We start from the raw sequence: 26,313 nt of genomic DNA, 5'->3' as shown, positions 1-26,313 counted from the left end.
ATAAATTATATGAATAACGTAAAAAAATCATTACATTATTGGTGTATAGAATTTAAATTGGTTATCTATTTGTTTGAGCAAGTGAGTTGATTGCATCAAGTGGTAGAGATGTTGCCATTTCAACTGAAACCAGGGCATTTTTATCATGAGAGAATTATAGTTTATTTAGATTTTTATTATATGTAAACAAGATAATATCAGTAGACCGACGAAAAAGAATATATATATATATAACAAACTTATGTATTTTGTACACACTACTGATTAGCTATTTCAACATAAATATTCAGATTTTGAGTTTAAAAATGTTTCACCCTGCCAACTCAAAAGGTCGTGTTAAATTCCTAAAGTTTGACCTTTAAAAAGTTCCATAACGGAAATTTATTTATACTGTTTGTCTACAAAATGTAATTGTATAGTTATAATACAACAAAATTCAGTGAAAAAATCCTAGCGGAACCTCTCCTGTCTTTTTCCCCCAAAAAATGCATAGTAAAAACAAGCTTCTGTAAAAGGCAGTATGCCACTTTGCCTCACTTACCATATTGTGGTTAGTTCATGCACTCTAGTATTTTTAAAAATTACTTCTTCTCATCCACAATAAGTGATCAATTATCTTTTTATTTTAGTCCAAATTAAATATACATTTATATAATCAAGAAAAAATTCAATTTATTTTAAATTACCCTTGTATACGTCTTTCTAAAAAGTTTTTCACTACTCACATTAAATTATGCACCAACATTTAATTAAGGGTAGTTTAGTCACACTAACTATTTTTGTCTAGAATTTAGTATTTCCTTAATGAGTGTATCCAAAGCAAATTAGTCACTTATTGTGGACCGGAAGGAGTACAATCTGATCGACTTTCTGCACCTTTAATTAAAAGACTCGATTCTATTATGAAAATAAAAAATTTCTAATAAGAAGCTATTTAAGGAATAAATGAACGTTACACGATGCAGATTTGGATCAATCGGAGCCCCAATACAAACACCGGACACGGAACGACCAAAAAAATTATACAGTTATAAAATTAGTGATCCTTTAATTTTTTTTTACAGAAATTATGGCAAAAGAATGAATATAGTAAAAACAGGGTGTCATTTTAAAGAGTGAGCTCCAAACCGAGATAAAACCCCTCACACACATATTTTACTACTCTCCCTTGCTCTGTCCCATTTTCTATCCTCTGTTTTTCTTTTTTGGCACAAAGAACAGAGGACAGAAACAATAACAAATACTCACTACTAACACACAGCTAACTGCTACTATAAAAATTACTTCCTCTTCTGCTATAAATACCAAAGAGAAAACATTGAGAGAATAGAGAATCTCAACAGCTGTTTCTCTCTCCTCTCTCTTTTATCTCTCTTACCACAATGTTTCTATAGATCTTATATATGTGCTTTGAATATAGCAAAAAAAGAAAAAGAAAAATTTGATTAATGGCAGAGGCAAGTGGTAACATAGAGGTATTTCCATGGCTAAAAACCCTACCAGTAGCACCAGAGTATCACCCAACCCTAGAGGAATTTCAAGATCCCATTGCTTACATTTTCAAGATCGAAAAGGAAGCTTCAAAGTATGGAATTTGCAAAATTGTACCCCCAGTACCTGCACCTCCCAAAAAGACCGCTCTTGCTTACCTAAACCGGTCACTTTCAGCTCGGTCCGGTTCAAATGGGGGTCCAACATTCACCACTAGGCAGCAGCAGATCGGGTTTTGTCCAAGGAAACACCGACCCGTTAAGAAACCCGTTTGGCAGAGCGGAGAAAACTATACTGTTCAGGAATTTCAGGCTAAAGCTAAAGCCTTTGAGAAGAATTACTTGAAGAAGAATTTCAAGAAGGCTTTAACCTCACCCCTTGAAATTGAAACCCTTTATTGGAAAGCTACTGTGGATAAACCTTTCTCGGTTGAGTATGCAAATGACATGCCGGGTTCTGCATTTGCCCCTAAGAAGGTGGGAAATGCAGTTACTACCTTGGCTGATACAGAGTGGAATATGAGAGGGGTGTCAAGGGCAAAAGGGTCATTACTCAAGTTCATGAAAGAGGAGATTCCAGGGGTAACTTCACCTATGGTGTATTTAGCCATGATGTTTAGTTGGTTTGCTTGGCATGTGGAGGATCATGACTTGCATAGCTTGAATTACCTGCATATGGGTGCCGGGAAGACGTGGTACGGTGTGCCCAGGGATGCAGCTGTGGCTTTTGAGGAGGTGATCAGGGTTCATGGTTATGCTGGAGAAACTAATCCTCTTGGTGAGTCTTACTATTGATATTGCTCAAGTGATTTTGTCCTGTTTCCTGCTTAAATTATGGGAAACCAGCATAAGTCATTACCCTTATTTTGTTTAGTTGTTTGCAAGCAGTGAATTGTGCAACATTGAACTAAATATGGGGCCCCTATTATTCTATGAAGCAAACAGATATGCCCAACTCTGTCCCAAAAAACTTAAAGCTCTGTGTTACAATGTTCATGGATATTGCACAATTTGTGTTTGTATGTTGTTGGATAATCGCAGGTGTTGATATATATAATTGCCGTTAACAAATGTAGTATTCTGCAATAGGCTTGATCACTTTGTTTCTTTTTTATGAAGGACCTAATTTGATGTTAGATTAATTCTAGTTATATACTGATCTCCTTGTGATTTTGAAAGTTAAGGGGAGGCTTGGAGCAATGGTAAAGTTGTCTCATAGGTTCGAGCCGGGGAGTCAGTCCCCTTTAGGTGCATCCTTCCCTGTACCCTGCATGAACGCGGGATGTTTTGTCCACTAGGCTGCCCTTTTTCTTTGTGATTTCGGAAGTGGCTCATGGCTCTAAAATTGAGGAATATATACAAATATGAGAAGCCTAACTTGAGTGAAAATTGGATAGAGAGTTGGTGGCAGCTGGTACTAACCTGTACGTAACTCCTAGTGAATCACCCCACAAATGCTGATGGTGTACAGTTTTGAGACAGTGCTATGCTTTCTAAGGGAAATTACTGTAATCATTTTGAGAGGAAATTCCTGCCACTTGGAGCTTCTTGGTTGTCTGCATTAATGTAGTTGGGTCTCACTGATTTTGTCATTAACATGTGTAATAATGTGGTTGTTATTGTGATGTTGCATGTAAAGTAGAGCTGTCTTAGATGTATCTCTGCTTCAGACTGTGGAAATATGTTGGACTCTTTCATATTCTGGACATTTATCCCGCCAAATCTTCTGCTGTGTCTCTTTAGACTTGGTGTTCTTGATATTTTGGCTTTGTTGGCATTCATATGGAACTGAGTCTTATGGAAAATGTTTAAGGGACTGTAAAGAGCCTCACAGTTACATGATTTAGGTAACAGTACCTACTAAAGATAACTACTTCAGGGCAGGAAGTTAAGGTGCTTAGAGGATTATGTCTCTTTAATGATACTTCTTCCTTGTTTAGTATAAGTTAACCTGCCTTCTTTCCTCTATATTTTTCCTCATCCCATCTAATTCTTGATTTGACTTTTAAGTCATAGAACTTCATAGTTTAGTTACTGCACATAGTGGCAATGCAATTCTAAAAAGCTTCAAAGTAGGAAATGAATTGCATGAAGTTTGAGAAGGGAGTATGCTACCTCTGACCTTCGAGCGAAACAACCGAGAGGCAGACAAGGCACTTTTAAGCTCTAAGCTATATACACTGCAGAGGCAGAAGCACATTTTTTCTACCATCTCTGTTTTTTTGAATACATATTTCTTGTCTTTTTAGAATACCTTAAAGAAAAAAAATACTTTATTTTATTTGGTGTCCATGCCCTCAATTACTGTGGCTAAAGTTCTTGAGAGCTTTTGGCAAGATTGGGCTTTTGTGTGTTATGTTAAAGTTGACAACAAGTAATAAGAACCACTTTCTGTCTTTTTATCCCTTCTGGCATCAATTCATCCTTGTTGCTGCAAGCTTACAGAGATATGACATTTTTAGACTATACACATCAGCTTTACAATGAATCACAACACACCATGAAGATATTCTGCTGTATATATGACTGTTTCTTTACCCTTAATTATTAAAAAAAAAAGAATATACTCTGTTGTTTCCAAGATAATATGTGCTAGTGGCCGCCAAACTTTGGTCATATCACTTCTCTTTTTTTATTCGTGTTGAAACTTTGGTCTTAATATCTGAAACCATTGCTTGCTCTCACTTTAATTGGCTGCATAGGGAAGATTGAGATTATTTTCTTTGACACTTGAATTTGATTACAGGCTTTGTTTTGAGCACAAACACATTTTTAACTAGTATACTCAGTGACCTTGAACTCCATAATTTTGCATTTTCTTTCAGTTACCTTTGCTACACTTGGGGAGAAGACCACAGTCATGTCACCTGAAGTACTGCTTAGTGCTGGTATTCCATGCTGCAGGTGAAATACTGATGTTTGCTTCTCTGTTTGTGTTATTGGTGGGTCTACACTTTAAACTTGTTTGCATGACCTCTGGAGTTTTAATCGCTTCTTGTTTTGTATACTTGGAGGATATCTTTTGTGAGCTTTTAAGCTAAAGTGGATTATGACAGAGAACTAAAGCGGAATAAGAGAGGCAATTATTGTCTTTTCTGCTGGAGAAAACATCTATCTGTGAACCCTTATAAAAAAGACATCTATCAGTGAACCATTACTTGACCTGGTATTGGGGGAAAATGATCAATAGTATTTCAACCATGGAGGGACTATAACTGTGTTAGATTGACATATTAAGGATTGCTTTAAAACCTTCTGATTGTTTTCAGAGTAAACGTTATCAGATGAACCTAGAGACACATCGTTTCTGTGGTTAATGCATGATAATATATCTCTGGCGGCAACACACCATTTCTAGTCCTGACTTTCCTATTTGAATTCAGGTTGGTGCAAAATGCCGGAGATTTTGTTATTACCTTTCCACGAGCCTATCACTCAGGGTTTAGTCACGGTAAGACAGTTTTTTTGGTTAGATGTAATTATGTCTTGGGATCTATTTGTTGCTCAGTAATTGTTGAAGGAAGAAGAATGACCAGAAAATGACAATTCTTGGGCTTTCTACAATTTTAAAATTTAGGATTTAATTGCGGGGAGGCTTCTAACATTGCTACTCCTGGGTGGTTGATAGTTGCAAAAGACGCTGCCATCCGTAGAGCATCAATTAATTGTCCTCCAATGGTGTCACATTTCCAGTTGCTTTATGATCTAGCACTTTCACTCTGTTCAAGGTTTGTTCTCTTGCTATAGGTAATTTTTTATTATTTTTAAAACCATTCCTGGATTATTGAAACCTTAGGGTAAATTGTATTAGACTGCCTATAGAAAAAGCAAAAAGAAAAACAGATTACTAGTATAAAGACATCCCATTTATCAAGCCTTTTGAACTAGTCTATCGCCATATTTGAGTTGTGGAGCTGAATTTTCCTTATTGCATCTGCTGTATAAGATGTATCAGTATAGACAATACGATCTACACTTCAAGATGCAGGGAAGTATTATTCCTGTAAACTCATAGGATGTGTAGTGTCTGATAAATAAGCATTTATCAATATAGTTCCATTCATTCATGCACCAAGTCTTTGCTGGAGATTGTCTGCTTAAGCACGTTAGTTCTAGCTACCTGAAGCCTGCTTTATCATCCCTTCTATTTCCTCTCTCCATGATCTGTTTGCGAAGAAGGATGTTTCCTCCTGAATCCTGTACGAACTCAAAACTTCAATTGAAGTAGTTTCACTATGGATGTGTCTTGACAATTCGTTAAAATACGTTTGACCCTTTAAAGCTTGTTAGACCATCATGAAAGATTAGGAATTGATTGCAATATTTTATGGTTTTGACCTTTTATTTCCTTAGTTTTAACTGTGACATTGTATCGCCATGTTTATTCTATGAGACCATATATTAATTGTTCCTAAGTCCTAACATTGGCAAGGAAATTGGACCCATGTAGCAAAGCTGACAAATACAGCTTTGATCATTCACCGATCCTTGTTTTCTGCTTTAGCAAATGACACTGGTTAAGATCTTGAATAGCCAACCCAGTGATAGTTTCAGGTTTTGTGCAGTAGTTGCTGCATCTTAATTCTTACATTCAGATTCTTTCTGAGGTTACCAGATTTAAGCGTGTTCTCCCACTCTTACTGGATTACATTTCTTGTGATTGCTGCTAGTTCTTTCCTCAGTATAATCTCCTATAGCTTGGAGGAGGGAACCATGAATAGACTGCATCCTTCCTGATAATTCATCTTTGTATATACCGTCTTAGATTGAAGTGGATAGATAGTAAATTTTGCATCCCTGTAACTGAAGAGAGTCACACGGGCTGATTATATATCATTGATTGAACCGCTTCTTTGCATGCTTGTATGGTGGGTTTAAAACTATTGAATATGTTTAACAATCTATTTGGAGCATCCTCTATGTTAGGTAAGGGTCTCTCTGTTGGTTTCTTTAGCTTCTTTAATCTTCTACTGCAGAGTACCAAAGAACACTAGAATAGAACCAAGGAGTTCTCGCCTAAAGGACAAGAAGAAGAGTGAAGGAGATATGTTGGTCAAAGAACTATTTGTTGAGGATTTGAACTGTAACAATTATCTTCTTCATATTCTTGGAGAAGGATCACCTGTTGTACTTCTCCCTCAACACTATTCAGGGATTTCTATTGGCTCCAATTCAGTAGCTGGGTCCCAGTTAAAGGTAAACTCCAGGTTCCCCAGCATATCCAGTCCAGATCATGAGGTGAAGAGTAAAACAGATTCCGCATCTGATGCTCTCATGCTAGGCAGGAAACAGCGGATGAAACAATTGGCAAGTGTCTCTTTGGAGAAGGGAAAGCACTCGTCTTGGCATGCTGGTAACAGACTGCCAGAATCTGGCAGAGATGAGGCTGAATCCTCTCCAGAGACCGAAAGGGGGAACCTGGACCCTGCAAGAGGACTGACTTACAGATGTGATACGCTGTCAGAGCATGGACTTTTTTCTTGTGTAACTTGTGGGATCCTATGTTATACGTGTGTGGCCATAATTCAACCAACAGAAGCAGCTGCCCACCACTTGATGTCATCTGATTATCGCAACTTCAATGACTGGACAGGAAATGTAGGTGGCGTAACTGCTACCAGTAGGGACGATGCTGCAGAATCAGATTCCAGTTCAGGTATCTTCTTCATGAAATGATCTGTGCAATATCTAATATTATAAATCCTGTCTTTTTCTTTTTACTTGCATATTTGGTTTGCGGGGCAAGTTATAGTTGAACTTTATAAGTTGATTGCAGGATGGTTAGTTAAAAGGGCTCCAGGTGGCTTGATTGATGTCTCGATAGAGTCGTCTGATCGAATTCGGAAATTGAATAATGAAAGAGTAGGAGTGCTTTCAAGTACCAAAGCACGCAAAGAAACTTCTTCCCTCAGCCTGTTGGCTTTAAATTATGCTAATTCTTCAGACTCTGATGAAGATGAGGTTGAAGCAAATATTCCTGTTGAAGCTTGTGAAAGCAGACATATGGATTTTGAGGATGAGGTTTCTCTACGAGTTATTGATCCTTATGCAAACCACAGACAAAGAAGAGCTGTATCTGATGGTAGAAACTGTCAAAGTCTTGATAATTCCATTCACTTGGAGAGTGAAAATCCCCCGCCGGGGGAGTCAAATACCTTGCCAGATAGGTCGAGGCATCAACTAAGATCCCATCAAGTTGGTGCAAATTGTATCCCGTTTTCCCATAGAGGGGAAATAGCAAATAGCGATCGTGTTGCTCCATTTGATAATGGGCCTATGCAATTTACTTCAACATCTGATGAAGACTCTTTCAGAATACATGTATTCTGCCTCCAGCATGCTGTACAAATAGAAGAACAGCTCCGACAAGTTGGTGGAGTACATATTTCTCTTCTTTGTCATCCAGGTGAGCTCTAAATTCTTTTTTTTTCTTTTTTTCTTGGGTACTCTTGCCGCTACAAGCTCTTACATGTCTTCTCTTCACTGTTATATTTAAAGTCCTCTTTCAATTGCTTTCTCTCTTTCAAACTTTTCCTTTCATAATCATGTTGATCTAAGGCAAGGCTATCATAGTTCATCTAGGAGAAAAGCGGAGTTTTGATCTAGTTTCTTCATTTTAATTTAATCTCCATTGGAGGTTGCACCTGAGTGCAACCTGTTATATCAGATTACTGATTTGCATTAGCTTTTTCCATCAAGATGAAGTGAAACTGCTACTATTCTCTAGGAAAGAAAAGGTTACAGATAACCTTTATTTTGGGTATTTGAGAAACATAAGAGAATATGTGATTATATTGATGTTTTTTAAGTGGTATATCATTGTACACTGGCACCATAAAAGGTAAGATTGGACGTTAAACAGTTCTTTATGTACTCATGTAGCTATAGTGTTGGCGTCACCCAATTATTCTGATCTTCTGGTTCAGCCACTTAGTATGATTCTTTTGCATATCCTTGACACATGTTGAAATATTAGCAGACTATCCCAAGCTAGAAGCTCAAGCTAAAAAAATGGCCGAAGAGCTGGGGAGAGATCATTTCTGGAGAGAGATTTCATTCCGCGAGGCCACTAAAGAAGATGAGGAAATGATACAATCAGCTTTGGAAGTTGAAGAGGCCATACATGGCAATGGAGACTGGACTGTGAAATTAGACATCAACCTCTTCTACAGTGCCAACCTAAGCCGCTCTCCGCTATACAGTAAACAGATGCCTTGTAACTTCATCATCTACAATGCATTTGGTCGTAGTTCTCCAGATGAAAAATCAGAGTATACTGGGACTGGCAGGGGGTCAGGGAAGCAGAAGAGAGCAGTTGTTGCTGGGAAATGGTGTGGGAAAGTTTGGATGTCTAGTCAGGTTCATCCTCTACTTGCTGAGAGGAGGGATACTGATGAAGAACAACAACAGAACAACAATATCATCTCTACCCGGGTTAAGCCTGAGGTGAAGTCTGAGAGGCCATGTGAAATGACTCCAACTGGTAAAACTGTTGCCAGAACTGGTAAAAAGAGGAAGAGTAGAGTAGAAAATAAAAGGAATTCTAAATTACTAATAGCAGATGATTCTTCAGTTAGTGATGTCCCTCAGCAGCAACGAAAAACTAATCTTAGGAGTAAGAGGATTAAATATGAGACTCCTGAACCTAAAGAGGAGGATGTTGATAAGAAGAAGAGAATTGGCTCACCCATTAATGATGATCCGGATGGTGGGCCTAGCACCCGTCTGAGGAAAAGGATGCTAAAACCGAGCAAAGAGTCATTGGTTAAGTCCAGACCAGCTCCAATAAAGCAGCAGAATGAAAGCAAGAAAGCAGAGAAAGGTTCTAAGGTCAAAATTCCTTCCGCTAATAGCAATTCAAAGAAAGATCCAGTAATGAAGGCTAATACTAGTAAAAAGATGAAGGATAAGGAAGGAGAATATCATTGTGACTTGGAAGGGTGCAGTATGAGTTTTAGCACAAAGCAGGAGCTTTCATTGCATAAAAAGAACGTATGTCCAGTCGAAGGGTGCAAAAAGAAGTTCTTCTCACACAAGTATTTGGTACAGCATCGACGGGTTCATATGGACGACCGTCCTCTGAAATGCCCTTGGAAAGGCTGCAAGATGACGTTTAAGTGGGCATGGGCTCGAACTGAACACATAAGAGTTCATACAGGTGCACGTCCTTATGTTTGTACTGAGTCCGGCTGTGGTCAGACATTTCGTTTTGTGTCAGATTTCAGTCGTCATAAGCGGAAGACAGGTCACATTTCGAAGAAGGGAAGAGGTTGACCAAAAGCGGAAATTGTAATTTGACATGACTGATGGAACTGTTGTTCAATTAACAGACATAGGAGTAGGTCTAGAATCAAAGTCTCCTTTTGTAATTCTCTCTTGGAACCAGATAATTCTCCTCAATCAGGGGTACCTCATTGGTCCCATTCATTGATTTGAAGTAGTTCAATTGCTTCAATCTTGTAAGAATTATCTCCAAAATCAAGTAATTTAACATTTGAAATTGAAATCCGGAAGTGGATTCTTCTTTTCCCCCATTTTCACTTGTTCAGTTGCTGCAGCATTGGACTCTTGTTATGTTCTTATTGTATGTGAGTTTACTCTGCGGTCAAATAGAGGACTGTTTGGGTCACAACACAGTATGTATATGTATATGTTTTATGTAAGTCTGTATGTATATTTATACACGTATGTATATGTATACACATATATATAATACTTAAAGGAAAAAAGGAATAAGCCGTGCAATATGTGCAAAAATGCTTTTCTTGCCGGTTACCTCTTTAAAAGTAGTTTTCGACCTCTTAGGGGTTGTTTGTATGATGGATAAACAAAAATAATTTTGGAATAAAAATTTTGGTATCACCTTATCTGTTGTTCGGTTACCTATCCCAGGATTAAAAATAGTACTGCCCTACTTGGATTACTTATACTACGTGCCAAAGGGTGGAATAGTAATCTCAGGATAAGTTATACTAGGATAAAAGAGTAAAATTGACAATATCCAGGATTAATATAACATACCAAACAATTAATAAGAAATAATACGAGGATAACTAATCTTGGCATAACTAATCACAGTTATTATCATGGCATAACTAATCGCAATATAACTTTTTTTCAAACCTAAAACTCCTTAAAGTAGTTGAAGAATCTTTTTTCTTTTCAAAAATTTGATATCATGTGAAGAGTGCCACAAAACAACTTTTTGCACTTTGTGCTACTGTCAAATCTCTTCTCATATGTCTATTCGTCTTGCCTCGAATGGTGGCACCTAGGCCTAGGGAATGAATAGCATTGTAAAACATTTTGTATACAATATATATTATTATTGAAAATAAAATCCATTGTTATTCTGGAAACAAGTTAGAATTAGTATAAGTATTCCGTTCCTAAAAAGAAGAAGAAGAAGGTATCACTTATTTGGGAAACTTGAAACTTGATGATTTCTATGCAAAATTATTTAGTATTATTTTAACACAAAGGTCAGCATTAAAAGTGGCATTTTAAGTAATTAGACGAATGGTATAATAATTGCCCCGTTATTTTCGATATGGACATGGTGAAATTAAAATTTCCATAAATAGGCGGAGTGAACGTTCTCAAAGAGGAATTTTTTTCAATCATTTGGTAGCATTTAAGATCTTGAATTAACAGTCTAAAATTATGAAATTCTAAAAGAAGTTCTTAATTTATTATACATGAAAAAGTACCTTTGACTTTTTATACGCGAAAAAAAATCCAAATGGTCCCAAGCGGTTGGTGTACTGTGGTCTTTAATATACCAATGAACATGAATAATTACATTTTTTTTCCAGCAACATAAATAGTTCCTTTAGCATGTAGAATGAGGACATTTTTTTTGGAGCTACAGTAAATATGGAATAAGCAAACATTGAATAAAAAACTCTGGATGTCAATTGAGTAAAATTTTCGACAGCAGAAATTGGTCGCTAGCAAATGAAAATTTGACATGTCAAATAAGTTCAGAATAAGTGTTAGACGTTTCATTGAATTTTACAAAATATATATATAAAAAAGTTCACTCAAAAAAGTCTTGTATTTATCCTCCTAACAAAAACATGGATAAGTGCAACATATATATAATGTATGAACAATGTTGCTTGGTTTTGTTGAATTCATAGCTTAAACTCTATATCAGCCACTATTTTAAAATTTAAACTCTAGTAAAGTGGAAGAAAGATTAGAAGTAAAATAACAAATTGCTATTATTACAAGTGAACAAAAATTAGAAGAGCTTTAAGACACTGAAAATAAAATTTTAAATTATAAAACCAAACTCTTTTCGTTATCAAAAAATAAGAAAAGCCTATGTTCTTTTTTTTTTCTTTCTTAAAAAGAACTTTTAATACTAGTACTAGTATAGTAAGTAGCATTTATATAAAAAAAATGGTGGATTTTAACCAATAAATTCCAATGAAAAATATACATTAAAGTTAATAGGTATCCGGTACAATAAGTATATAATTCGAATATACGTCGCCTAAATCTTGGTAACTAGAGTTAATTAATACCTAACAATCGGAAGTTAATGGTTACTCAGTATAATAATCAGCAACCGACTCGAAAACCATCATCATAACAAAAAACCTATATGATTCAGACATAAATTATTTTCTTTTAACATTTCTCTTCCAACTCCACGCAAAAAGGAAAAAGAAGAGGAAAGAAAAGGAGAAAAAAGATATTGAAAAAAACTCAAAAAAGAAAACGAAAAGAGTATAAATGCGTGACGTACTAACTAATGGCAGTGGTCCCAAATCCCAATCGCTATTTATTTTGACTCATTTAGCCACTGTCCCATTCAGCACACTTCACTTTACTGAATTTGCTCAAATTAGGGTTTTTACTGATTGAGATGTAGAGGAACCTACAATGGAAGAAGCAATTGAACAACAACAAATTCAAAATCAAAATCAAAATCAATCCCCAAAACACACTCAAGAGGAGTTAGGGTTTGAGTCCCAAACTCCCCAAACGTCGTTGTTACCTTCCGATCTCAATATCCAAAACCCTAATCAAAATCAACCAAACGAAAATGATGATGAAGATGAGATGGCGATGCAAATCATATGCGAAGATCTTCGTGATCTGGTCTTGAACCAGGCCTTAGATAAAGAGAGAGAAAAAGAAGATCTTCACCACCTTGATCCTGAAGAAAATGGAAAAATCAATGAAAACGAGGTTGAAAATGTTGAAGGGAATGATGATGGATGGGGGGATGTTGGCGAATATGGTGATTATCATTATGATGAGGAAAATAGGAGCGGAAGTGTTAATGGGAATGACAATGAGAATGATGGGGAAAAGGAGAATGGCTATGAAGGGGATTCTAAGGAAGGAGGAGGGTTTAATGCAAATAATAGGATTAAGAAAAAATTTATTTACCCTTTAAGACCTGATGCTCAGGATTGTCCTTATTTTATGAAAACAGGCGTGTGTAAATTTGGATTCAATTGCAAGTTTAATCACCCTTCCAGAAGAAAATACCAGGTAATTTTTTTGATGGATTCGGAGTTGATCCTACTTTTTTTAAAAAATTATTTACAAGTAATTTTCTACGCTCATTCGTTTTTTGGTTGATCGGGTGAATTTATTGTTTGTTTGCAACTGTAAGGGATATGGTATGTATGAATCTTAGTGCCAGTGCATAATGGTATAATATATCTTTGTTGTTTTATGTGTTTAAGTTACAGAGAATATTAGAATTTCTTTTGCTGTGATGAAGTAGTGGGGGATTGGAGGTAGGAGTTAACTGATTGCTAGGTTTTACTATATTACTGACACTTGCAGATCAAAGTAATACTTTTTTGTTGACATTTTTGCTAATGAATGATTAGGATGGTAATTCATTGGTTTTAGGGAGGTTGCTTGAATCCTGGTGTGGTCTTTATTGCATTTGTTGTTTTTATAGTTGGTTCTAAAGTAAAGTTTTGCTGATGTTACTATGTTAGACTCTTTTGCCAATTCTTCAGCAGGGGACAAAGGAGAAGGGAAAGCAAAGGGAAGAAAGCCAGGAAAGGCCAGGGCAGATTGAATGCAAGGTTGTGGAATTTATCTTTGCTAGCAATCCGGCCAGAAAATACAAATCTTTGGTTATTCTGTGCTTGCTCTTTTATGAATAGTTTGATTTGATCGATGGCACATAACATAAATTTAAACACTAGACCTGGGTAGTCGGCATGGTCCTGCCATTACTTTTGATATTTGGCAGCATGACTGATATGACCTGTCCATAGTTGATTTAGTAAAATATTTTGGCTTAGATCAGCTATGGTGCATACCCCATGATTAGGGTTAACATATATAAAATCAAAGCCTCACTTTAATGATGTCAAATCTAGTTAAATTGTATAAGTGCAATGCAATTGCTTTAGATAACAATGTATATTACAACACGAAATATTTAATTAATTAGCATTATGGCATCAAATGGAGAATGACTGTAGTGAAGTTCTCTCTGTTTGTTTATTAGAATTGACTCATAGCTTCTCCTTCTTTATGGTTTCCTTTCCATTGTTTTGCAGCTTGGTTAAAGTATTCAAGAACTTTTTTGTGTGGCAAAATAATGTAGCAACACATAAGAGGGGGATAATTTAACTTAACAAAAAGAGGGAGATAATATAGTGCAAGATGTAAGTAATGGCAGCAATTAGAAAATGAAAGTCCTGATTAGGTGTTTTACAAATTATTGATGTGTATGAAATGGTTTTTACTCCCTATGTCCTGTTTTATGTGGCTGTGTTCCATTGCACATGGAGTTTAAGAAACAAATAAAGGTTTCTGACACAAGCAAAATATATGCAAGTACCAAAATTGTCCTTACTATCAACAATAAAATGAGAGGTGGTGAGAGTTCTACATGTTTTTTCTAATTTCTCTCATAAAAGGTGAACATTAGGGTAAAATGGAGATGATAAGACTAAAGAGTTTTCCAAATACAGAAGCGTGCAATCTTTTTGAGGCAGAATATAAAGAAAGTGTGGTAAAGAAGTGTGGCAATCATAAAGGTTGAATACTTGCCAATTTGTCCTTAATTCAATTAATTGGAAAAAAAAGGACTCTGGGACCAATGTTCACTCAGTGAATATTTGGTGAGTGAAGATTAACATTGAAAGTTGACACATTTCTGATATTCAATTGTTTGGAAGATGTTCCCATGTGTTATCCAAGTTCCACTTGTGGTATTCTATATTGATACTTGATAGGTTTTAGCAGAGTAATGAGATTAAAACATGGAGTTGCAAACAACTTCAGGGAGCTAGCTGGAATTGGAGAACAGGATGCCATGTCCAGTAGATTCCTTCCTCCTTTAAGCTACTTGAGAACTATTTAATAATTTGGTCTAGGGAGGTGTTTGATAGAGTCAAAAGTGAAGTTGAGGGGGTTGATGAACGGAATTGGAGAGTTGAAAAGAAAAGGAAGGGTTTGTAAGGAGTGAAGTAGAGGGGCAAGGAGAACTTGTTAATATGATGATTACTCAAGTGATCAGTTGCAGACAAGAATCAAGGTTGTTACAGTTGAAAAAGAAGATAATAACAGAATTCTTTCACCAATTTGCTATTGTTGACTGGATGGTAAATTTGTGAATACAATGGGGGAGAGGGGTTTTTGGGGGGCGGGGGAAGGATAAGAGTTCAAGGGGAGGTAGGAGGGGCTATTAAGGGATTCTTTACATTTGTATAAGGATGATGCGGTTTTGGAGGGAAAGATTACAGGGAATTGATTTTAGTGACGTAGGAAGCGAGATGTGGTTGGGGAGGAAGTTTTGGTCGAAGGATATGGGAGACTGTCAGGCAGTCATAAGTTGTGTGGGAGACAAAGCCTCATGTCCGGATGGCTTCACAACAACATTCTTTTATGTATTTTATAACAGAATGAATGAGAACATTGTCAATGAGCTAAACTAAATTATATCCTCTCTACAAGCTCGAGAGGAGTCTTAGTTAATTCGTTAGTGTGATGAATTGAAGAAGACTGAATGTCAAGGGTTCGAGACATATGAGTCCGATGGAAGACTATTAAAATGTGTGTAGTCCTCTATTCTGGTAAATATCCAGAAAGAAAGTCCAATGGAAGACTATAAGCTTTTTCAAAGAAGGCACTCCCTTTAAATTTGAGGAATTACTAGAGGTCAACATATGTCATCTGAAAATGCTTTTGCTGAAGGAGGATTAGATATTGGATACGACTTTGCTTTGTCCCTTGTGATTGATTTTAGCACTAGTGTGGTTCTCTTCCCGCTTCCGCTGTGTCATTAGCATCAATATGATCTTTTCATAACTTAGTCATGTCATGATCTTCTACTTAGTAATGTCATGCTATAGAGTGACTGACGATGTGGTTATTAGTACTTGGGATAATTGACTTTGCTGGCTTCAAGGGGAGGAGGTGTTGACCACAGACTGGAGGTTTGGAGGTAGATTCTTGAGTCTTAAAGGTTTCAAGCTGAGCATGACCAAGACAGAGTATATGGAGTACAAGTTAAACGAAGTTACCCAGGAAGCAGACATGGGTGTGGGCTTGATACACAGGTCATCGAGAGAAAGTTTCAAGTACCTTGGATATATGATACAAGGTAATGAGGAGATTGATGGGGGATGTCACGCACCGTATCGGAGTAGGATGGTTGAAGTGGAGGCTCGCTTTCGGTGTCTTGTGTGATAAGAATGTGCCGCTGAGACTTAAAGGTAAGTTCTACTAGGTAGTAGTTAGACCGACTATGCTGTATGGAGCAGAGTGTTGGCCTGTCAAGAACTCTCATGTCCAGAAGATGAATTAGCTGAGATGAGGATGTTAAGGTGGATGTTTGGGCATACCGGATTAGATAAGATTCTGAATGAAGTTATTCAGGATAAGATGGGAGTGACCCTGTGGAGGATAAGTTGTGGGAGGCGAGGTTGAGATGATTCGGGCATAATAAGAGGAGAAGCATAGAAGCCCCAGTTAGAAGGTGCGAGAGGTTAACCTTAGTGGGTATCAAGAGGGATAGAGGTAGGCCTAAGAAGTCTTGGAGAGAGGTGATTAAGCGGGACATGGCGTGGCTAGAGCTGACTGAGGACATGACCCTAGATAGGAGGGTGTGGAGGTCGAAAATTAGGGTAGAAGGCTAGTAGGTAGTTGAGCGCTTCTCTGTGTCTTACTCAGTTCGCTAGCATTAGTGTTAGTGTGATATCTTTTTATAGATTGCTATTTACTACCTAGAGTTTTATTGCTTTCTTGGCTTCGGTCTTATTTTTATCTTGTTGTTATTCTTGCTTGTTGTCATTACTTTTTTCATCCGTTCTCCAACCGAGGGTCTATCGGAAACGGACTCTCTGCCCTTCCACAGTAGGGGTAAGGCTGCGTACATCTTATCTTCCCCAAACTCCACTTGTGGGAAATTACTGGGTTTGTTGTTATTGTTGTTGGCTTCATTAGGTCGCGTTGACTTTGGAAGCTCAATGACTTTCTTGGCCAACAACTCGTCGAGAATCGGGGGATGTCAGAATTGCTAGTGAGTTAGTGGATTACATGATAACAATAACTAGTAACAAAATCTACTTTAGCATAAATTTAAAAAGCAACATGTTGATTTCTACTTTTTGCCATCTGTAACTGCGTCTTTAAGTTGGAACGCTAAAAGGAAGATTCCTGCCTTTGTCCTTAGTTGGAGAGGTTTGTTATTCCCTTTTCTTTTGTTAGGGGAATTTGTTGATATTCTTTGTATTTAGAACCTCACCTATTTCTCACTGCTAGTAGATTTGGCCAGGGCAGTGAGCCGATTATGAAGTTTCTTCTGCTTTTGCTCAATACAGGAAAAAAATCGATTATGAAGTTTAAGTTTGCCAGAGTAGTGATTGCTTAAGTAGGTAATATTTTGGAATATCCAATCAAAGGTACTATATGGTGGAGAGAATGCTTCTTTTATGAGGAACTATTTAAATTCCAACATTCAGATTGTAGTACTTTTGCTGAGCAATAATTTGATACACGTAAAATCAAAAAATACTGCTCAATTCTTCTCTTTGCTGCATTTTTTAAGTGCAGGAACTTAATATTTCGTTCTATGCACTATTCTTAAATTTCGTCTTGGCTATATCTTGAGATGGGAGTGAAACATGACTGTATATCTTTTTTTGTACAAGGAAATGTGACCATATGTCATGTAGAAGCTATCAGTAAAACCTTGACTATCTTGATATGTCTACATATGAAGCCTTTGCCGCATGATGTGATTGAAATTGACTTTTAATTGATGATTCATTGGTTAACAATAACGAGAAGAGCTTTATCAAGAACAATGATGAGAACAGCTTTATCAGAAACAATGATGAGAACACTGCCTGTTAAAGTATTTAGTTGTTGGTATAATTATTCCTTTTCTTTGTTATTTTCTGAATGATATACTGTTTTTGTGATGACTTTTAAGCGTTGGTAATGTTGCTTTAAAGAATTTTCTTCATTTCTTTTTGTCGATTTTTAGTTGTGTGATAAGTAATTAATGTTTGTGTACAATACCCGAATAAGCCTCTTGCAGAAATGCAAGGTAAGGCTGCGTACGATAGACCCTTGTGGTCCGGCCCTTCCTCGACCCCGCGCATAGCGGGAGCTTTGTGCAGCGGGCTGCCTTGCCCTTTTTTTACAATACCCGAATAACTTTGATCTTTTAATTACCTATGTCTTGCATTCCATTTTTTGTTCTGTGCAGTACTACCTGACATCAGGGGGTTGCAAGTATGGAAAAGCTTGTAAATTCAATCATAGTAGGGAAAAAGGTTCCATCTCACCTATTGCGGAGTTCAACTTTCTTGGCCTGCCTATTCGACCGGTATTACTTCTTTCCACTGTTTTAGAAGTTTGGGAATCTGAGAATTTTTCTCGAGGGATCATATGTGCTGATCTTCATTTCAGGGGGAGAAGGAGTGCCCTTACTATATGCGTACTGGCTCTTGCAAGTATGGGTCCAACTGTAGGTTTCATCATCCTGATCCTACCACTGTGGCTGGAGCTGATCGTTCTTCTGGATATAACAACGGTGGAGCTGTTCCCGTACAAGCTTCCTCCCATCCAGCTGCATCTTCTTGGTCTTCGCCAAGAGCATTGAATGACACAGCTCCTTACGTACCAATGATGTACCCGCCAACCCAAGGCATTCCTTCTCCAAATACCGAATGGAATGGGTATCAGGTAGTCCATAACGAAGTTTAATATTTATCTGTTGTATGTTATATGATGCGTGCTCTGTTTTGTAAGGTTTTCTGCTTTTTTGTATACTATTGGTATGCACGTGCTTGTTGGCCTTTGATAAAATTTTATTACCTTGTCAAAAAATGGTGTGTTCTGAAAATTGGAGTTATCAGGTCGCTAGTGCATCTTAATCCTTTTGACCTTCTTTTGGAGTTATCTGAAGCAGGTACTTCAATCCATGCTAGTAATAATATGGTTTTAATGTCTACTTATGTAGATAGTGGTGGAAATTTACCTGTATATTTTAGCCTTATCATGTGAGAACTATACTTGTTCAAGTTTATATGGCGTGGCACTCATCCTTGGGAAGGAAGTTGCTGGTTATTGGACAGTATGATAAACGCTAAATAAAATAGATAAGTATACAGTACATTCTGAACTTTTGGGGTCTTCCATATTATTTATTAAGCTCTATGGCTTTGACTGCTGACTTTGTAGCAAGACACCTTTACTGCCTGCGCTTACTTGTTTCTATGTTTTTGCTGATTGAGGCCCCGGTCTATCCAACAGCAGAGAAGAGACTACCTACTCCTCCAGCATTTGGTATGAACAATCCAGCAACCAAGACCAATTACTATCCACGGCCTCTACAGCCACTGCTGGTTGAAGAATATCCTGAACGTCCCGGTCAACCTGATTGCAGTTACTTCATTAAAACTGGAGACTGTAAATACAAATTTAACTGCAAATTTCACCATCCAAAGTCTCGAGTATCAAAAGCAAACTCAAGTACTCTTAATGAGAAGGGCCTGCCGCTAAGACCTGTACGTTTTTCTTCTGTCTGGATCTTAAATTTATTTAATGTTTCTTCCTAGAATTTTTAGCTTTTGACATTTAGGTCAATAAATTGCTCTATAAGTGATTCATTACCTCCTAGTTGAGCTGTATGCTCTCTCTTATTTGTATATTGTGCATTACTCATTGCATGCTCTGCTTATACTTTGGTTTCTCATATGTTTTTTTATTTTTTTTATTTTTATTTTCAAATTATAGGATCAAACTGTCTGCTCATTCTACAGCCGTTATGGGATATGCAAGTTTGGCCCTGCTTGTAAGTTTGATCATCCAGAAAATTATGTTGGATCTGGTTCATCTACCGAGTATGGCTTTGATCAGCCTCAGCAATCACAGATGTCTCTAGGATGGCAAGGACGGGAACTGGAAGTGGATCGCTGATACAGCAGTCTGTATAAGTAATTTTGGGATCCAGTTTCATCTAGAGTTTAGAATTCACACCATATGCCAATGGTTGATCTTCTGAGACTTGAAACTCCATCAACATGAGTATAAGTTCTCTGATCTGCTTAAAGGACAGCATGATAATCTCTCATGTTTCATGTTGTTTAAAGCGCAAGCAAAATAGGATACTGTAAATTATTTATAGGGCGTTTTGTTTTAGATTAAATGAAGATATTTGGATACTGATGCTGCCTATTACTAGGATGTTTGCGATTTCAGCAAAGGGGATGATTTCAACAAAGGGGATGATCGGGTTATTTAGCATGTTTTCCCCTTTGAATAGAGCTTTAAATCTTTTACTTTTGATTTTCGTGTTGATTTTTTCGGTTGGTTAAAATTATTTTCAGAAATCTTTTCCGTGTTCGTGGCTCCCAGGGAGGCTAAGACGGGGCAATGCTTAAATTTTTGACGTGGCCATAGGTTTCCTTTTCTATTCTCATTTACCTCTAAAAATAGATGTGAGGGCACACTACGTTAGATAGGATCAGAAATGATGTTATTCGCAACAAGGTGGGTGTGGGACCCAATTGGGGACAAGATGCAGAAAGCAAGGGTTAGGTGGTGGTTTGGACATGTGAGGAGGAGGAGCACAAATGCGCCGATGAGGAGGTGTGAGGTTGACATTGGAGGGCGTACGAAGAGGTAGAGGTAGGCCGAAGAAGAGGTGGGGAGAGGGCGATTAGGCAAGACATGACGCAGCTTCAGCCGACCAAGGATATCACCCTTGATAGGAAGGTGTGGAGGTCGAGGATTAGAGTAGTAGGGTAGGTGGTAGATTGTTAATACCAATAGGATTAGTGCACACTCTCGCATTTTGTTGGTAGTGCGTTTTTATGAATATCCATCGTTTTCTTTTATTTTGATCATCTTATTATCATGTTGTTTTTATGCCACTTTTACATGGCTTTTTGGCGTTGTCCCTCATTGTCTATCTTTTCAATTAATGTGGTGCTTATGTTTTTCTGAGTCGAGGGTCTATTGAAAACAACCTCTCTATTTTTATAAGGTACGGGTAAAATATAATTGAAGCTCATGTCTATTGGAAACAACCTTTGAGAGTAGGATATTCTGGGCTAAAATATAATTGAAGCTTATTTCAAATTGGTTGAAAGTAAAGGGGACGTATGTAATATGTACCAGCGTAGAGAATATTTGAAAGTACTTATCTATTTTGTATACAAAAACAAGGGTGATATCCAAAATTGCAATAATTATCAGGGTATCAAGCTGCTTAGCCACATTATGAAAGTCTGGGAGAGAGTGGTAGAGCTAAGGGTGAGGAAGAGTGTGTTTATTTCCAAGAACTAGTTTGGATTTATGCTGGGCATTCGACTACAGTAACAAGATTGATGGAGCAGGTATAGGAAGAGAAAAAGGACTTACATATGGTGTTCATCGACTTAGAAAAGGCGTACGATAAAGTTCTGAGAGAGGTTTTTTGGAGATGTTTGGAGGTTAGAGGTGTACATGTTGATTACGTTAGGTTGATTAAGGACATATATGATGGAACAAAGACTCGAGTGAGGACGGTGGATGGGGACTCGGACCATTTTCCGATTATGATGGGTTGCATCAAGGTCAACACTCAACCCTTTTTTGTTTGCTTTGGCGATGGATGTACTGACGTGCGCATCCAAGGGGAAGTGTCGTGGTACATGTTATTTTTAGACCAACGATATTCTACAAAGTGATGGTCAGACCAACGATGTTGTATGGGACAAAGTGTTGGCCAGTCAAGATCGCTCATGTCTAGAAGATGAAGGTAGCAAATATGAGGATATTGAAATGGATGTGCGGGCACACCAAGCTAGATAAGATCAGAAATGAGGTTATTCGCGACAAGGTGAGTGTGGCCCCTATTGAGGACAAGATGCGAGAAGCGCGACTTAGGTGGTTTGGTCATGTGAGGAGGAGGAGCACAGATGCCCAGGTGAGGAGGTGTAAGAGGTTGACATTCGAGGGCTTACAGAGAGGTAGAGGTAGGCCAAAGAAAAGGTGGGAAGAGGTGATTAGGCAAGATATGACACATTTTCAGCTGACCGAGGACATGACCCTTGATAGGAAGACATGTAGGTCGAGGATTAGGGTTGTAGAGTAGGTAGTCTAGGGTATTTATAGTAGTAGTATTGACACGCAATCTCGCTTTCTGTTGGTAGTAGTTTTTTATGACTAACCGTTGTTTTCTTTCATTGTTGATCACCTTACTATCTTGTTGTTCTTTATTCTGCTTTTATATGATTTTTTGTTACTGCCTCTTCTTGTCTATATTTTCGTTAATGTGGTGCTTATGCTTTCCTGAGCCGAGAGTCTATTAGAAATAGGGATGGCAATGGGGCGCGGCGGGTGCGGGGCAGGGCGTGGTGGGGCGGGGTGGGGCGGGTTTACTCTTATACGGGTGCGGGGCGGGGCGCGGCGAGGTGGGGCGAGTTAAAACAATTTTAAAGTTTTTTAATGCGGGGCGGGGCGGGTTGCGGGTTTAATGCGGGTTCAACGCGGGGCAACTTTGAATTTTATCAAAGTTGAAATTAATCTTTCTTAACACTTTTACTGCTAATTAATTATGTTTTTAGTAAATCTGCATAATGGCATTCCTTTCATGTTTAATATATTTGCACTTAATATTAGTATAACATAATATTAAGAGCATCAGAAACCAAGAAAGAGAAAGAAACAAATGAGCGTTCCTAGGCATTTTTGTTAGCTTACGAGATGATATTTGGGTTCATATACAGACAGCCACAGATACGGTAAAAATTGCACGGGGCGCCCTATTTGGTCGCCCCCATTTAACCTATACCCATTTTTTAGTCGCCTTATTTGTACCCACTTTTAACTTAGAATATGGAATTTGAAAGGTCAATCTTCCTCCCCCAAAAATAGAAACTTCAGCAGTATATACTCAAGGATTTTAAAAACTTCAGCTCTGGAGATGAAGTTCGCCAGTTACAAACAAAAACTTCAGCTCTAGAGCTGAAGTTCGCCAGTTACAAAACAAAAACTTCAGCTCTAGAACTGAAGTTTGCCAGTTACAAAATAAAAACTTCAGCTCTAGAGCTGAACTTCAGGCCCGACTACTAGAATGCTGAAGTTTTGCGTGATTGCCTTTGCTACTTCAGCCCCGTATGCTGGAGTTATACGAAAAAGCGGGTACGCTTGCAATTTATTTTGCAAAGCGGACACAAGTTAAAACGTAACACATAAAGCGGGTATATATGCAAATACCCCCAGATACGTTGCGTATCTTTCTATTATTAAAGTTGCATCATACGCATGGTTGAAAACTTGTTAAATTAAACTTAGATATAATAATAAAAAAGATAATTAATTTAGACATATATTATTAAAGAAAACACAAAAAAAATTAAGTGGGGCGGGGCGGGTTGAAAATTGAAAAATTAAATATGTGGGACGGGGCGGGTTGAAATTTTTGTGAGTTTTGCCAAACCCGCCCCGCCCCATTGCCATCCTTAGGTAATAACCTCTCTATTTCTCACAAGGTAGGGGTAAGGTCTGCGTACACACTACCTTCCCCACACCCCACATTGTGAAATAATACTGAGTATGTTATTTTTGTTGTATCTATTTCGTAGATAATTCTATTATTACTTACCTCAACAAAAAAACAAATAACAACTGTTACCATCTGATTAGATTACACTTATTTATTCTGTTACCTTAATTTATTACGTTTTATTTTCACACATTAATCTCTTTTCACATCTATTATAATAAAGCTAAAATTGGAAAAAAATCAATTATTTTATTTTTCTAAATTATGTATTCTGAAACATATGTTTTAAGTAAACACGTATGGACATTATTAGCATTGAGTAACTTTTTTGGAGGAAAACTACACAAGATGCCTACGTCGGCCATTTATATTACTTGTTTCTACCCATTTCTAAAATAATTACATAAACTTCTTAAACGATCAAAATAAATTACCCGCCTGCTTACAATCCGTCCCTTAAGCCACGAGACTCATTTATAGATATTTAATAGGTTATTTAATTCTCTTGTCCTCTTGTTTGTTATTAAATTCAAAGGATTCATAGTTAAATCCTTATATAACCACCAACTGCCACGTAACTTTTCTTGACCCCTATCCCTTTTCTTTTGCTAACTAACCTTTTATTTAATTTACATGTAGGTTAGGTTCTTCATTCATCAACTTGTAACTTAACATATCCCAAGGTTATTTCATTTGTTACACTCATATAATGTCATATATATGAGATTTAGCTATATTATATTCTCAAATTAAAATTAGCCCAAAATAATTATAAAAATTTGCAGGGCAGACAAGTCAGATTTCAATGAAGTATCAAGGCAAAAGTAATATCAGTTTACAATATACTGCAACAGTATATCGTAATAATCGGAGAAGAACACAGTTACCTAATAGTATATCGCTACAATATACAATATACTATAGGAGTATATAGTTATACTGCAACAGTATACTATTATAGTATACAATATATTGTTATAGTATACTGTAATAATATGCAATATACTGTAACAGTATGATGTAATAGTATACAATATACTATAATAATATACTTATTACCCGTAAATTCACTTACTTTTTCCCTTTTAATTTGCTTTAAGCTTTTACCCAGCGTGAGGGACAAATTGAAAATGCAAAAAAATAAATAAAATATTATAGTATGCTATATAATGTAACGATATACTCTTACAATTAGATCTTTTTAGAATTTTTTGAAATTTTTATTGACAACTGATATTATTTTAGTTTAATAATTGAATTAAAAAATTTTAAACTCTTTGCGTATAGTTGTATACCCTGTTGGTATAACTATATGCTATACTGGTATCATATGTTAATTAATATTTTTTGGTTGTATTAGCTACATTTAATTGGTACACAATTTGATTTTTCTTTAGTAATAATATAAAAAAAGAATAATAAAAAATAGTGAAAACAGTAAATGAAATTAGATTATGAAGAGAAAAAGAATATAAAAAAAAGAAGTTAAATGAAATTAGAAAAGGAAAAATGAAAAAAGAAGAAGAAGAAAACGAGAAAAAAGAAAAGGAGAAAAAAAGAAGAAGAAGAAAAGAAGCATAGAAATAAAAAAAATTGGAGAATAAAGAAAAAATTCCCCACAAAAACTACTATTGGTAAGAAATGTAATTAGTTTATGAATAGAAAAACAAATGGGTAGACAAGGGTAAATAATTTTATTTTTGTGGGTAACTGTGTCAAAACTCCAACTTTTTGGGCAAAAATACATAAGTATCCAGATGGTAAAAATAGCACGATATAGCCAGTTTTCGGACTAGTCATTCAAAAATAGCCAGCGTTTACCAAGTCAATGAAAAATAGCCACTATTTTGCTGCAACAGAGACTGGTCCAACATAATATACTGGAGTTCGGTGCACCTGTGTATGAACTCCAGCATATTATGCTGGACCGGTATACTTTGCTGACTCCAGTATAATATACTGGAAAATTGGAGCCTCGGTGCTCTAAACTCCAGTATATTATGCTAGACCGGTATACTTGCTGGAACTCCAGCATATCATACTGGAGTTCAAGAATTAGTATGCTGGAGTTCCAGCATACTTATTCTGGAACTCCAGTATAATATGCTGGAGTTCAAGTATATTTATGCTGGAACTCCAGCATAATATACTGGCGTATTTTTCGGGTCTTGAACAGTGTTTTCGCTCAGATTTATCTTTACATGAAAATTGACTAAATTTCGATTACTTTTGAAACTGGGCTATATTTGAACGACTAATTGTAAATCTGTAAAAATAGCACGGTATAACCAGTTTTCGGACGGGTCATTCAAAATAGCCCGCTTTTACCAAGTTAATGAAAAATAACCACTATTTTGCTGTAACAGAGACCGATCCAACATAATATACTGGAGTTCGGTGCACCTGTGTATGAACTCCAACATATTATGCTGGACCGGTATACTTGCTGGAACTCCAGTATATTATGCTGAAGTTCTAGTGTACTTATGTTGGAACTCCATCATATTATGCTGGAGTTCCAGCATACTTATCTTGGAACTCCAGTATAATATGTTGGAGTTCAAGTATACTTATGATGGAACTCCAGCATAATATACTGGCGTATTTTCCGGGTTTTGAACAGTGTTTTCGCTCAAATTTATCTTTACATAAAAAGTGGCTAAATTTCGATTACTTTTGAAATTAGGCTATTTTTGAACGACCAATTGTAAATCTGGCTATTTTTGAATTTTTGGCTATTTTTGAATTCCCCCCTATGGCCCAAGCCCCCCTTAGAGATTTTTTGTGGATGATAATAATATTACACAAGCAAAATTTCTAAAGTGT

The 26,313-nt window shown here is 36.8% G+C and overlaps 2 protein-coding genes across 6 annotated transcripts; both read left to right on the top strand.

Annotated features, from left to right (window-relative positions):
* The first annotated feature begins 1,164 nt into the window (after positions 1–1,164).
* LOC107791367 (lysine-specific demethylase JMJ705) lies at positions 1,165–10,021 on the top strand. Of its 2 annotated transcripts, none has more exons than XM_016613413.2 (7): positions 1,165–2,268; positions 4,316–4,394; positions 4,874–4,941; positions 5,068–5,218; positions 6,467–7,146; positions 7,267–7,896; positions 8,470–10,021. In XM_016613413.2, exons 1-7 carry the CDS (start codon positions 1,449–1,451, stop codon positions 9,762–9,764), a joined length of 3,723 nt encoding a protein of 1,240 aa, XP_016468899.1. In that variant the 5' UTR covers positions 1,165–1,448; the 3' UTR covers positions 9,765–10,021. The 2 variants fall into 2 exon arrangements, with proteins under 2 accessions (XP_016468899.1, XP_016468900.1); XM_016613414.2 differs by having other exon boundaries at positions 1,194–2,268; positions 5,119–5,218.
* Positions 10,022–12,292: 2,271 nt separating this feature from the next.
* LOC107791368 (zinc finger CCCH domain-containing protein 67) lies at positions 12,293–20,282 on the top strand. 4 transcript variants are annotated; one of them, XM_016613417.2, is made up of 6 exons: positions 12,293–13,001; positions 13,487–13,552; positions 18,199–18,318; positions 18,402–18,677; positions 19,229–19,501; positions 19,731–20,282. In XM_016613417.2, exons 1-6 carry the CDS (start codon positions 12,384–12,386, stop codon positions 19,911–19,913), a joined length of 1,536 nt encoding a protein of 511 aa, XP_016468903.2. In that variant the 5' UTR covers positions 12,293–12,383; the 3' UTR covers positions 19,914–20,282. The 4 variants fall into 4 exon arrangements, with proteins under 4 accessions (XP_016468903.2, XP_016468902.2, XP_016468901.2 ...); XM_016613416.2 differs by having other exon boundaries at positions 13,484–13,552; XM_016613415.2 differs by having other exon boundaries at positions 12,294–13,001; positions 13,463–13,552.
* Positions 20,283–26,313: the final 6,031 nt, after the last annotated feature.

This window comes from Nicotiana tabacum, chromosome 6 (genome assembly GCF_000715075.1).
Source record: "Nicotiana tabacum cultivar K326 chromosome 6, ASM71507v2, whole genome shotgun sequence".
In the NCBI taxonomy this organism is placed as follows: domain Eukaryota; kingdom Viridiplantae; phylum Streptophyta; class Magnoliopsida; order Solanales; family Solanaceae; genus Nicotiana; species Nicotiana tabacum.
Note: the sequence above shows the minus strand (reverse complement) of the source record. Positions and strands in the feature narration are given on the sequence as shown.

What these genes read in the sequence shown, in the direction of transcription:
- LOC107791367 (XM_016613413.2), top strand. Translation starts at nt 1,449, where the DNA reads ATGGCAGAGGCAAGTGGTAACATAGAGGTATTTCCATGGCTAAAAACC. An exon ending in GCTGGTATTCCATGCTGCAG is followed by an intron (nt 4,395 to 4,873) that starts GTGAAATACTGA and finishes ATTTGAATTCAG; the next exon opens with GTTGGTGCAAAATGCCGGAG. An exon ending in AGAATCAGATTCCAGTTCAG is followed by an intron (nt 7,147 to 7,266) that starts GTATCTTCTTCA and finishes AGTTGATTGCAG; the next exon opens with GATGGTTAGTTAAAAGGGCT.
- LOC107791368 (XM_016613415.2), top strand. Translation starts at nt 12,384, where the DNA reads ATGGAAGAAGCAATTGAACAACAACAAATTCAAAATCAAAATCAAAAT. An exon ending in TTGGCCTGCCTATTCGACCG is followed by an intron (nt 18,319 to 18,401) that starts GTATTACTTCTT and finishes TCTTCATTTCAG; the next exon opens with GGGGAGAAGGAGTGCCCTTA. An exon ending in AGGGCCTGCCGCTAAGACCT is followed by an intron (nt 19,502 to 19,730) that starts GTACGTTTTTCT and finishes TTCAAATTATAG; the next exon opens with GATCAAACTGTCTGCTCATT.